Source organism: Anabas testudineus, chromosome 4 (genome assembly GCF_900324465.2).
Source record: "Anabas testudineus chromosome 4, fAnaTes1.2, whole genome shotgun sequence".
Taxonomy (NCBI): domain Eukaryota; kingdom Metazoa; phylum Chordata; class Actinopteri; order Anabantiformes; family Anabantidae; genus Anabas; species Anabas testudineus.
This window is the reverse complement of record NC_046613.1, coordinates 1,043,541-1,058,498: the sequence shown is the minus strand read 5'-3', so window position 1 is coordinate 1,058,498 and position 14,958 is coordinate 1,043,541. Positions and strand designations below refer to the sequence as shown.

General features: G+C 37.0%; 1 protein-coding gene across 3 annotated transcripts in view; it reads left to right on the top strand.

Annotated features, from left to right (window-relative positions):
- Positions 1-14,958, top strand: part of ptprfa (protein tyrosine phosphatase receptor type Fa) — a 235,933-nt gene that overhangs the window by 88,159 nt on the left and 132,816 nt on the right. For all 3 annotated transcript variants that reach the window (XM_026345312.1, XM_026345313.1, XM_026345311.1), the window contains exon 4: positions 1,521-1,662. In XM_026345312.1, the coding sequence (XP_026201097.1) occupies positions 1,521-1,662 (142 nt within the window). The remainder of the gene's footprint in view (positions 1-1,520; positions 1,663-14,958) is intronic.

The following is a 14,958-nucleotide window of genomic DNA, read 5'->3' as shown; positions in this document are numbered from 1 at the left end:
ACTGTAGCAGCAAAATTTCAATTCAATATAGAGACTGAAAAGTTCACTCTCACAATCAAATAATAATGTCATATGAAATTTAAGAGTGCATACCATGTATGGTATTATAGTAAATAAATAAACTGAATGATGTTTTGATTTTACTTGTCAAAGTGGAAGTGTAGAGTTTTCATTATCTTAAGATTTTCCATTAAAGGCCATAGATATTCTAACTATCGTGTAACACACTTCTGTAAACAAACCTTCCTTTTCATGCAACTCCAACATGAGCACTGCAGCACATTGGACCACCAGCTGCTCTGACTTTGGGACCATTCTCATCATGCAGAACTTTTTACCCCTGAGACTGATGGAAAGCAAGAAAAACAGGAACATGTTTTATATGTAACCTAGTTGCGAAATATAACATTAATTATTATCAGATCTAGTTTTTAAAGATTGTAGACAACCCTGAATTGTAGAGAACCCTACAATTATCATGATCGTATTGGATTACTTCCACTTCCTCATTTCACTCCTGCTGGTTGTGACAATGTGGACTAACCACAACATAAAACTAAATGAGTGAACGTTGTTAACTAGATCAAGGGAATTGAGTGATACACTCAGATCCTTCATATTTAACAGTCTTACCTAATTAGCTCCAGTACGAGCCACCCTCAAACCTCCACATAGAAAAACACGATAAATTCATAACTAATACATTAATTGTCCATCCACAGTGTGGTACCATAAACAGCATTTTGCTTTTGAAATGTCATTGGTTTAAACTGACCTGAGAGAAAGAAAGAAAGAGCTAAAAGAATGAAATCAAGGCACCTTACACTGTTTAAGGTTTTAGACCTTACAAAATACAATTATATATAGATTTATATAGAAAACCCAACAATCCCACTTTAGCGAGTACCAGTCTTAAAAGTAGCGAGGATGTCTACCTCCTGCAGCAGAATTGGGAGGTGATTACACAACAAAGTGTTCTGCTGGGAAAATATGGAACTATGAGGTCTTTAAGATATGGTGGAGTTTGATTATCAAGTGCTTTATATGTGAGGAGAATTATTTTAAATTCTATTCTGGATTAGTAGGAGAAATATGATCCCTCTTGCTAATTCCAGTCAGAACTCTGACTGCAGCATTTTGGATTAACTGAAGGAGGAGGCTTTTTAAAGAGTTATTGAGACGTCCTATTAATAGTGTATACAATTCAATAGTCCAGTATATAGTATATATATATATATATATATATATAAGTAACAAATGCATGGACTTGTTTTTCAGCATCACTTTGAGACGGAATGCTCCTAATTTCCTTTGGTCAAGGAACTATTGACCAAAATGTTAAGAACATTAAGCATCCAAATTCAGGTACACTCTCTTAAGAGGGTGAGGGGGATTTGTACAAGTTGCAAACTATTGTGTGTTCAGTGAGGTCTGCAGTTGATTGGAGAGGAACAGACATAAATTTCAATGGATAAGTCACAGATAATTACTTTAATCCTCCTCTCCTGTCATCTACCCAGGTAATCGAGTTTGACGACGGTTCCGGCTCAGTGCTGCGTATCCAGCCCTTGAGGACACACCGCGATGAAGCCATCTATGAATGCACAGCCACCAACAGTGTGGGAGAAATCAACACCAGTGCCAAGCTCACTGTCTTAGAGGGTAAGAGCTAAAGGCCTGTTTGCCTTCCTCCCTCTCACTAATCCACAGATGCCACACTTCTTAGCTGTTTTACTCCTACACGTGTCGTCTTTTGGCCTTTTCTAACCCCTCTGACTCTGACAGCTGAAGGGGTTTTCATGTTCCTGTGACCCCATGTGCCCCTCACATTAGAGCTGGTCCTCATGTCTACAGACAACACACTAAGCACTCTTATGGAGTCATGCTCCAGATTAGTGTTTGTGTTCATTTTTAACCATTTGCGGTAGCAACAGTGTTGCTGAGTCACAGTATATTAAAGAAAGATGATTTGATACCGAGTGCTGGTAGGACTAATATGTAGGTAAGAGGAAACTTTTCTAGGAATCCAAGAGCCCACTGAACCATGGCTGTAACATTCCATATCTGGGGGTCATGTTTCTTCTCACCTCATCATTGCAATATATCTGGACAGTTAGATTTGGAGTTATGGGTATTCATGAAGAATAGTCAGGATACTTTTCACTATATTCAAAACACTGGCAGCAGGAAAACAGTGTAGTCTGCGGCTGGCTGCCTCATCATGTTTCTTTTAATAACTAATGTTTAATCAACTCGATGAAATGGGACAGAGCACTTTTTACACCTACGTTCACTAAGAAAGTAAAATCTGTGCTTCTGGTCTTGGTATTCAAATGATGGAAGAATGTTTCTAATACCAGTAAAACCTGTTAGTTTAACCACTTTGTTATTTTTGTGCCCCTTTTTACTGCATCACAAGTTCAATAAATGCTTTGCCTGGAATTGTATCTCCACCAAGAGAAAGACACATTTCTGCTACACTAGTTACAGTACAGCAGACATCTGAGACTTTGAGCTTATCTCCCTGTGCGATGGAACAAAATGCCAGTACGTGCTCAAAGATGTCTGAGTCCCACACAGAGCCCACTAACTCTGTGTGATTGTGTTTATTGAACAGGAATGTGTTGAAAGTGATTTTGGCTGGGAAACTCCTGTAGGTGTGTCTCTAGACAGCTCAGTTCTTTGCCAGCGGCAAGATGGAGCCCAAACACATTTATTTTATTGACACTTTAATTGATAGACAAACAACCACACTAAAAAAAGGGGATGTCTCTCTTGCAGCCTTTTCCAAATCACTCAGGAACCCATTATACTTATTGTGGCATGTAGATATTGTCAGCTGTAAACACAGCCTGGGGCCGCAGAGCCTTTGCACCAAACAAACAGGCTTTTTTCTCTCTAAAACCACTCAGGATCTTGTTAAGACTGACAGGTCAGAATGATATTCAGAATTAACAGACTTATATTTAATTGCAGAAAACACACAATATAAAATGCATAAATGTTGTGCCCATATAGTGCACATGTACTGTACAGTACATTTAGGCTGGTGGATGATGCAGATGTATTTATACTGCTGTTTTCGGTAAAGTCCAGTCGTAACAAGATTAGGTGCTTGAATGTGGAACAGAACCAGGCTTAAGGTGGGCGGCCATCCGCCTCGACCGTTGTGGGTGAGTGGAAAGAGGAGAGAGAAAAGAACAGCAGGCAACAAAAGAACAAAAAGAAGAAGCAGCAAAAACACAAGGCAGGTTGGTAGGACCAGTAACTGCATACTGGAAACTCAGAGGTGAGGAAAGTAGAGAAAAGGAGCTCAGTGCATAAGTGGATATAGCAGTATATCTAAGCGATGGTTCAGAGTGACCTGAGCCAGCTCTAACTATAAGCTTTATAAAAAAGGGAAGGTTTTAAGCCTAGTCCCAAATTAAGAGAGGGTATCTGTCTCCTGAATCTGAACTGGGAGTTGGTTCCAAAGGGGAGGCTCTTTATAGATAAAGGCTCTGCCTCCCATTCTGCATGTAGAAAATCTAGGAAACACAAATAGACCTGCACTTTAAAAGCAAAGTGCTTGAGTGCAGGGAAAATTTGGTACTATGTGGTCCTTAAGATATGATTGAGCTTGATCATTAAGTGATTTAAGACATACAGTTTAAAATATGCTGATAATAAAGTAATAACCAATTAAACATACACATTCAATAGAATTTTGTCTGCCAAAGTATTTGAATAAAAAATATACAAAATAGAATTGTGGTTGCAGTTTAGTTGGATAGGAATGTAATTTTTAGACAAGGATGACTCAGTTATACCGGATGATGTACTGCAAAATATGATACAGAAAAATCCTGTGTAGCAACATTTCATTAATATGTTCAGTATCAACATATTGCAGCTTGTTTTTTATGTTGTCAACATATCATTATTATCTCACCTGAAAACCAAATCTTCAAAAACATGTTTCTCATTCATCGTAGGTAATCTTAAGGAGACTGGGTTGATGCATCTACTCGAGCACTCTCTAGCTCATTTACCTAGCTTTTCCACATTTATCATTGACATGATACCACCCATGTGTGGATCAACTTTCAAATGATTTGTGGAGCATGCAAAAATACAGTATTTCAACAAAAATATGGTCCGCTGGCTGAATTTTGCTCTTTTTTCACTTGACAGGGATTAGCATGGGGAAAACTTAATCCATGATCAATGGATGTCAGAACACACAGTACATCACAACTTGCTACGTGTGTGACTACATAGCTGCAGACTGGTCAAAGTAACCATGCTGACCACTATCCACCACAGCATTAAAAGCATGAGGTGGTTTAAGTTTAATGGCCTTACATCCCAATACTACACTTTTGTATTTATTTCATTATGGATTATTGATTAGTAACATTTCAGAGATGCAGCCAGAAAGCTAAAAAAACATTACAACGTGCATGAAAGTCTCAGTTAATAATCTTCTGAGCATTCATAATAAGTCATGTAAAACAGAGATCCTGAGCTGGGCCTTACTCCACAGTGATTACTGATTACTGGTTACCTTGACCAGCATTACCAGCCAGCTTTTATTAATCAGACAAAGACCCTTCCTGATGATTCATCTCCTTGAGGAAAAACAAATGTTGTTTTGGTGTTAGACTATTTCACAGTCTATCACCATGTCCCTGTTAGACTCAAGAAGGAACTTGTTGTCAATAACACTTTCCAAATATTTATACCATGTGCGATAGATATTTGTGTAAGGGATTCTTCTGAAGTAAACCAGCATGTCTTTAGTTTTAATTATATTAATCCTTAATTGAAATTCCTCAACCCATGAGAGAGAATAATTTACCAACAGACCATGTTCAGACTCGTTTGACAGACTAACAATGACTGAATCATCAGTACGTTTCAAAACATGTCTACCATCACAAGTATTCTGCCGTCATTTTTGTACTAAGTAAACAGGATGGGAGACAAAGCACTGCTCTGTGGAGAGCTTGCAGAGGACTACATTAATTCTAATGCAGTGTGGCCTGTCAATCATGAAGGCTAAGATCCAGCCAATAATATTCCTGTTTACATTAAAATTGAAAAGTTTGTCATCAAGTAAATACGGCTGGATGATGAGAAGTCTATAAACAAGGGCTGGCATTGCCTATGTCCTAAGTCCTAAATATGCTGTCCCTGTTGCAAGATAAAATCACAACATGTGTGAACTGTCTCTCTCTACAGTTCTGTGGAACTGTAGAGATTAGTTACCTGGTCCAGGGCTCCTGTGTATACTCAGTTTAAAAACATTTTCAGTACAGCTTTCATGTTTCATAACAGAGTTTTCCTTGACTAACTCACTCATATTTTGTCATGGAATATGTCATTCAACTATTGAATCTTAAGCAGAGCCTGCTAAAGTCAGTTAAGAAACCACAAAATCTACTGTGTTCTACTCAGCCCTCCTATGATGTGATGCTCCTCTTAGGACTGCTGCATATATGTGTGTGTGTGTGTGTGTGTGTGTGTGTGTGTGTGTGTGTGTGTGTGTGTGTGTGTCATTTGCAAGAGATAGTAAGATCTAAAGAAAGAAAGAAATACAAAACAGCAAATGCAATAATAGAGAGTGGGCAGTAATGCAAGATAAGTAAAAAAGAGTAAAAGAGAGGAGGAGGATGAAGATGTGGCAGAGTCGACAGCAGGACTTTGGGTAATGAGAGTGCAGCATTAGTCATGAAGTGAACCGACAGAAAGAGCTTAAGGGGATGAAGGGAGGGACATGGTGAAGACAGCAGGAGCTGCTGCCAGTACAAGACAAACCGAGATGAGAGGCACTTCTCACGCTTGGGAGTTGTGTGTCTTTCTGCAGAATGCATCATATACTTTTCTCTTTTGGTTGATTGTGACACTCAAGAGGCGCAAAGGCACCAAACAAACCTCCTGCACTTGTTATGGCCCTGAGTAGTACTGCTGGTTGCACTGATAGGCATTGAATCAACATTTGTTCTTTTAAAGTGCTAGATTTCTTTGCCAGTGTTTCCCTGTCCGCTGCTGTTTGCTCATTGTCAGCAAGACCCAATCTCTGTGAGGTGACTTCTTTTTTCTCTTACTGTACTCTATATTCTCGTCTGAGATGCCCAGCCTGAGAGCAATCTGACAGTGACGCCTGATGTGGATAGTGAAGATACCACACTGCCTATGTACAGAATACATATTTATCTGCATGGTAGAAACATCAATATCAATAATAATATACACAAAAGTAAGATGTGGTAACCCTGACGCTTACAAATTATGTTGATATGCTACTCATTAGCAACAGGAAATGAAATTACACGAATTAACAGTATTTAATGCAGTAATAACCATTATGTGACAGCTAAGTAATACTTAATAAATGCATTTGCTAATAATTACCTAACGGTGTTCATGTTAACTAAGGAATAATTAAATGTTTATATTGAGATATTTCTTACTGTAGAGCTTAGCTATGAACCTCAATACGTACATGTTAATGTTACTAAGTACCTTCATTAGCATATAAACCAGGGGTAATCAATTATAATTTAAGGAGTCAAGTCAAGTCAAGTCAAGAAGCTTTATTGTCATTCCAACCACATATAGCTGAAGCAGTACGTAGTGAAATCGTTTACAACGTTTCTCCAGAACCATGGTGCTACATAAAACGGTAACAAGACAAACATGGAGCTGAGGACTGATAAGTTGTCCTGGCAAAACACATAAAGTGCATCCTGTGCAACCTAGTGCAAACAGTGCAAGAACACAAAGAAAAAGTGCAGACAGACGTCAGAAGACAGTGCAAAAACAGAACACAAAACACAAAACAGCAGCGACCAGTAGCGGAAATGAATACAATTTACAACTGAAAGATGGAAACATGACAAATCTAGAGAGTGTGTGTGTGCTCGGTTCAGTTTGTTGTTGGAGATCCAGATAGAGAACTTTTCCTCATGTACAAGTTTGCAACATCATTGTGTTTAATTGCATTATAATTGACTTATAGATTACAATGAATGTATTTATATTAAAGTAGCATTGTCATTGAATGGACATCTGCACAGTGTGAAGTCAATTACTCAAATGAAGTGAAGAGAGCTATAATTCCATTGTTGAATATAATTTTGTGCTTGGTTTTTAGTGGGATTTCACATTGCCACATTTAAACACTGCCTCAGAGCAGATAATTGTTAATATTGTTTGTCTGATTAATATTTGAGATTACTTAATGCAATTATATTACTTAGATGTTATTTTAAGCCTATTACCACATTAAGTAGTATTGGTGTTATTATGAACCAAATTACATTTATAAAGTATTTAACATGAACACCATTAGTAAATAATGACTAGATGCATTATTATCCTATACCTTGGCTGTTAGTTAAGCCCTTTTACTGTAATAAGTCATTTTAATTACATAGTTATAAACTATTAAATAATGTATAATGTAATACATTAGTTAACATGAACTATAATTAGCAGACTGATTAATTCATTATTACCTATCTGTCGTTTAATTCTTTTTACTGCATTAACTTAATTTATTAATGTATTAATTTACTAAAATAATTTCACTACTAAAATTTTTTTATAGCGCCTCAAATCATCTGCAAAAAGATCTAAAAATATTGTTCATAATCAATCTGCAAACTCACAGATTATCCTATTTAATATATTTACCAAGATTCTATTAAATTTAAAATAAAGTAACAATCCTTAAAAAAAATCTTTATTATTATTTAATTTATTATTAATGTATTATTAATGTATTATTAATTTATTATTAATTTATTATTACATTTTATTTTATGTAATCAACCAAAAAGGACACATGGTACAGGTCCCCTCATCTCATCTCAAAAGATCCTAGGTAAAACTCTTATGCTCAGTGGTTCCATGTTGGTGGACAACTTACCCACCTATGCATGCTCAGCTGCCTCACTCTCAATTTTAAAAAACTTCCTAAAAACAGAACTCTTCTGAACCTTTGTCTGCACTCAAAACCTAGAAAAGAAAATTGCAGTGCTTATACCCTATGAAACTGAAACAGCTCTTTCTAGAGCACTCTACTTTAAAGTTCTTTTCCTTGGCTTAGATATTTATTTGCTTTGTACCTCACTTGTAAGTCGATAACGTAATGTAGATTTTATTTTTATTACAATGTACAAGCTTCTTCATTTTTATTGGGAATAGAACATATGGTTTATGATATGCTGCAGATTTTTGGAATTAATAAAGTGTCATTAGTGGATATTAATATGGTTAATATATTCAACAATATAGGAGGTAGTTGGAATGTATGGCAAGCATAACAACTGATAACAACTGTCATACTACACAAACACGAGTTCAACATGAGTTTGCAGTTTTGTTGTAGTTGATAAATTTCCACTCTTAGACTCTAGACAAAGGAAGCACTATAAAGTATGACTGGTTAATACCTGCACCAATCGTTAATACCTGCAACAATTACTGCTTGAAATAAATAATTATTTAATTGCTTATTACTGGCTTTAGTCTGGGTCTTTGTGAAGAATCACAGATGTAAAATCAGACTGCCAGTAGAGTCTGTTGCAACTTTGATGCACAGAAGTAAAATAGCAGTGGCCTGTATGACTCTCAGAGCTGAGCTTTGCTGCAGCTTAGTAAAATAAAGCCACGAGCTGTAGTTATTTCTCTATGTCACATCACTAACCCCAGGGAGATGACTGACCTTTAACAGAGTGCATGCTTTCTGAAAAACCTGGACTTCAGCAGGCGGTAACAGGATTTTCTTGTTTTATTTTAGCGTTAATGGGTTTTGTACCAGATAACAGGGGGATGAGTCAGCAAACCAAACAAGCTGTTTAAAGATTTCTGTGTTGACAGTACAGTAATCCTGGACAATAGTGTAAGTTTTAACTAAGTTTACCTCCCACGTGAAAGTGTTGTTACAAAGAGGCCCAAATTCATCGCTTTTATATCAGTGCATGGAGATAGGAGTGAAAAAGAAGAACAAACATATCAACATGATTCAAATCTGGTATAAACCTATCCATTCTTTTGATATCATGAAGACATTTGCTTTTGGATTTATTTTCAAGAATGATTAATATCACTATGGGTGCTCTCACTTTCAATATTACCTTCAAATAAAGTGATAGTTAATCTGGCAAAAGGTCATAACTGTTTACCACCTGTCTGTGCCTGATATCCAGCCTGCTCAATCGCACCTATTCTTAACAATTCTACCTTCATTGTTGTGCATGAACGTGCTAAAGAGTGTTGAAAACACTAGTCATCAGTGAACAGTAACAGAAAGTATCCATCTGTAACTAAAGAATGTGAACGTAAGCAACAGTAACACATTGGATGAGTGTGAGCAGCAAAGGTTTGAGCAGCCACCTGCTCATCCTCCCTCTGTACCATGATTACTAGGTGTTAGTGCAGTGATCAGGGTCCGAACAGAGTGCAGGTCAGTTGCTCTAACAGAATCCCCCCACTCTTCAAAGGTCCATGAAGTGTCCTTCTGTACTGATGCTGGTATGCTCCATATCACATGTGAAATGCTGTATAGATCATATGTATAGCTGTTCCTTTTCATCCTAGCTGTTATTTCTAAGAGATCCATGATACTGCAAGTGTTCCTGTGCCCTCTGTTCAGGTCAGCTGTATTTGGATTGGGTCTAATTATCTTGGGATTTGGGACTGCATTAAATAAGTGCATTTTATTGATTCACATGCTGAACATCAGCTGCTGGTAGAAACCATTGCCACAGCTACTACAGTATGTCAACTGAAAAGGACATGAACTGGATAGATGACTCCCAGAATAAAATATTTCTAGAAATATAAGCTATAACTGCAATGGACAGTGCTATGGACATGGATATCCAGATCGATCCAGATCCAAACTTGTTGGCAAGTAAATTCAATTCAGTTCAATACATTTTTATACCACTCAACCACAACAGAATCATCTCAAGTCATTTTTAAGTTATACAAAGAAAACTCAACAACCCTGGGTGGGCCACCATCTAAATCACCAGGTTGGAATGGACTGTAGAGAGAGAAGAGGGTAGTAGACAATAACAAGCAGCAGATAGAACACAATTAGGGAGAATGCCAGCAGTGCCCTGGTGCAACCAGTCAAAGATAGCATAACTGTGCTGTATCAGTAGACCCACATATACAGTGGCAACAAAAAGTATGTAACCCTTTTGGAATTTTATAATTTTCTGCATGAATTTGTCATAAAATGTTATCTGATCTTCATTCAAGTCAAGAGTATTAACCCCTATAATATAGGTAAAGTATTAACAGAAAAGAAATTCTGATATCTTGTGTTTTATTGAACAACAACAAGAACCTTACAGTGCGAGAAAAATCTTGTGTTTAATGGCCTCAAAAAAGCTAAGTTAAGAAAATTAGCTTGTAGGTGCAAACTAGAGCTACTTCAACTGACAAAAACTTTTCCACCGTACATTAAAAATATGATTATTTTAACCAAGCCTTGCCAAAAGGATCTATGATCAAGAATTGTTGGTTTACATAAAGCTGGAAAGAGTTATAAATTGATTTCATAGACTATAGAACTTTATTAGTCTACAGCTAGGCAAAAAATCTACAAATGGAGAAATTTCTGGGCTGTGGCTACTCTACCAAGAAAGGGCAGCAATTCAAAATGACCCCAAGAGCACAACATACACTCATTAATGAGGTAAAGAAGCAAGCCAGTGCAGTGTGGACTGATGAAACTATATTGAACTATTTGGAAAGAACACACAGCACTACATTTGTCAGAAAAAGGGCACAGAATATCATCATGAAAACATCATCCCAACCGTGGAGTCTGGTATAAAAAACATGAGGATTTGGGTGTGCTTTGCAAGCTTGCACTGACTGGGGGGAAAGATGAATTCCCAGGTGTATAAAAAAATTCTTATGAATAATGTAAGAATGAGGAAATTGGATAATGCTACAGGGCAATAACCCACAACACGAAACAGAATGGCTTCAGAAAAACCAACTCCACCTTTGGGAATGGCCAAGTTAGAGCCTAGACCCCAACTCAAAGAAGATGCTATATGATGACTTGAACCACACACGAGACATCCTAAGAATATGACAGACCTAAAGCTGTTCATAAACCGATGTGCAGGTCTGATTCACACCTACAGGAAGTGCCTGAGGTGGTTGAGGTGATTTTGTTTGTGTGAATATTTTAGGTACATTGTATTTGTTAATACTCTTGGCTTAGATGAAGATCAGATCACATTTTGTGACAAATTAATGCAGAAAATATTTTTTTAATGACAGTCACCCTGCTAATCAGTAAGAAAAGGCCAATTATTTATATCTAGAAAAACTTACATGAGATAGCAAAAGGGTGGCATGAGGCTTTGGTAGAGTGGGTGGTAGGATGGGATGATACTAAAATGAGCCAACAATGTGAGTCCACTTTTAATAAAGCCAAGAACAAAAAATATTGAATAATTAAATTTGTTAGGAAATTGGGTTTTTATTCAATTACAGCTTTCATAACTAAACAACTAGAGGGGGAATAGTTGTAATGGCCATTATAGGGCAAACACTACAATATGAGGGCAATAGCTGACTTGAAAGTTGTATATTGTAGCCTAATGAAAAATGTGTTGTTTCTCAAGTTTAAAATCAGTTTAAGTCAAAAGACTGACTATTTACTGTATATAGATAATTTTAATGAATTCTAACATAATACTAAATGAGAAGGTCTACTTCTTTAGAATTTAGTCTTAGTGGCTATCCTGCTTCTATGAAATGCCATCTATCTATCTCTTTTTAAAATTATTATTATCTTGTCCTGTAAACTTATTTGCATGACTGTGGGCCATATGGAACAAGACGATGCAATCTCTGGTTGTTACTGGACAGATGCCAGAGCAAACTCACCGCAACAAACAGTGACATTATCAGTTTACAAGTTCAAAGTTATTGCTGCTAATGTTTTAGCCAACACTTCAGTAGCATAATAGTTAAATGCAGGAGAAACACCAGATATGAGGGGCATGTCTTCTTTACTGCCTGGAAATGACTTCAGCTTCAGTGTTTGTGTTATGTTTGCAATTGTCTTTTTTCAGCATGGTCACTTACAAAACAAGAGAAGTCTTCTCGTGGAAATTCCCAGGTGTTGTACTTTTGGTGCACATAGAGGTGAAGTATTTTACTCTGCAATACTTTGAAAAATTGCCTGGTGGGAGATTTAATCCAGGATGACTTCAGCTTCAGTGAGTCTACCTCACGGCCCTGGGATCAGATATGCCTAATTAGTTTCTTTATAGTCCTTTTCCTGCATTAGCACTCTCCTTCTCCTGCGCTGGAGTCATTCATCCCTTAGGCCATTTAAGCACCAGAAAGCCTCCAAAGGCCAGAGGACACGCTGACGTTTAGAACAAATAAAGAGAGAGAACTATAGGAAAAGTGCAGTCTCAGGGGGCCAAGCCAGATTAACAGTGATAAATGACACATTATGGAATATGAATGATAGCTTCACTGCTGCCACACACCTAACAAGTTTATGAAACTGAGCCTTTGACCTGCAGGGACCACTGCACCATGACTCAAGCAGGAAATAATCATGGATCACCATCAGCATGACTGTGAAGGTTACTTTAAAAAAGTCCTAAATCTCTGAGAAGTAACTGTTGATATTTAAATGACTCAGCCTTTAATAACTATAGAATGAGCGGATTTATTTGAAGCAATGAGCTGCAATTCATGAATCAAAAATTTGTATTTTTAGACTTCATCTTTTTAGTTTGAAAATTCTAAATCCAGAAGCCTAGTCATGTTCATATCAATAGAGTACAACAAGTAGATTATAAAAGATCTGGTCTACACAAATACAATTATTTCCCATAGTAGCACAAATGTACTACTACATGAGATCTATACTGCATATGGATACTTCACAGTGTATACTATATACTGGTTCTTTTTACAGTACTAGTCCTAGTACAGTCTGATGGCTGTACTACTGTAAATTAAAGATCTGATTCTTTGCTCTGGTTTGTCAGTGGTTGTCCATCTCATCATTTATTTTCTCATGTAGAACTGACATTTATTATAAGCCACACTTGATTTTCATTTCATTTGATTTTCAAATATTAAATAGACTTATTGCTATAAACACATAATGTAGTAGAATAATTATTATCTTGAATATTGAAGATATTTTCTGTAGAGATGTGTTCTTTAATATGGACACACCACTCACCACTGCTCGATGTGACAGTCCATCCTGTTACATTATAGATCCTTCTCTGTTTTCGGGCCATATGGAACCTGCTAAACTCTCACTTTCACTCACATAGTGAGTCAGATGTGTTGACCTTTAGATGACAGCAGATCATAATGAGTTCTGCTCAGCACAGACGCTAGGAGTGGCTATGGATGCATTTTATTTTCTAAGCCATTTTCTCAAGACCACAAGTTACTTTTCTTGTTATCTCAAGAAAACCAAAAACTATTTTCTCTGGATTACAAGATAAATTATTATTAGTGTCTGCTTCATTTGATCACACTTTATCATCCTTTGAAGTTTGTCATAATGACAATGTACTTTTGACAATTCTACAGTGAATAACTATGATTTTTCCACATGACTGTGTTGATGTTTAAATGATAGTTAAGTTAGTAGGCTTCTGAATTACACAACACTCCCCTACTCCCACCTACTTTCTCTCTAATAGCAGCTATCCACTTCTCTCTAGTGCTGAAAGAGCTAAAACATTTTCATTTTTTTTCTTTTATTATTATTTTTCATTTTGACCTCCTGGAATACGCATGTTCTCACTCTGCCTCCTGTAACTCCACTAGGTTACTTTTTAGTACCATAGTAGGGTTATGTTTTAAATAAAACCTTTTAAAAAAATAGATTAATTACCAGAAACTTTTTCTATAGCTGAAAACATTAATGTAAACAGGCTGCAAGCTGCAGTGTATATTAAGGAGTGCACCCATGCATATTAGAGAAGCTGACCAGTGCAGAGCTAACTTATATGTAAAACAGGCTAATCTATGACACAGTGAAAATGTGTAGAATGTCTCCTGTTACTCTGGAGCTGTTATCAAATCTGACAAAGCACCCTGGGGTTACACGTTTCTAACAGAAAGCGTTACAAAAAGTGAGCTTTGAAGTTTTGAAGACACAGGTCTATAGCAGGCAGTCAGTGTGTGAGAACAATATGCGACAGAGTTGCAATACAGGGATCAGAAAATAATTAAAACATATGAAAGAAGAAAAAACCTTTACCTTTACCTACCTCTAAGCAATGTCATTCTGACATGACACCGAAAATCACACACACACATACACACAGAAAAAAATATATTATAACTAAGAGCAGAGAAGAGGTTTGCAATTATGTTGCATAGTCTGCTTCTTAATGAACATATGCAATTGCCGGCATATTGCTTTTTTTGTTTTCACAAAGACAAAGACATAAACAGAAATTAATAAGAAGAAAAAAGGGAAGAAACAAAAAAAACAGTTTGATATTTTAGCCAGAATTGCGCAACCTCACAGCACACAGGTAACTGGGTCATCCTTTACTGAGCTACAGTGTGACTGAGGTGTGTGACATGGTGGTGTGTAGCACCTGTGTTGTCTGGCTGAGAATGATGAAAGCGCCATAAGCAGTTGTGTGTCAGTGATATCCAGAGGGATGCAGCATAGCAGTCTGCTGCAGTGAGCGCCTCTGCTCTATGGAGATATCCTGCACTCTGGAAGGAGGACGACTGAACAAGTTTTGGAGCGTTTGCACACCAAATCTTATATTTCAATTACTTTCTTTGTCTGAATTTGCCTCTTGAGGACTTTGATGCTGTAAAAATCATAAAAAGTCCAAAAGGAAAAAGTGATGAAGATGTGAGATGAAAAGCCCTCAGTGCAGTGTGCACTAACAACGTTACACTGCTTAACGTCTTCAGCAGTGGAGC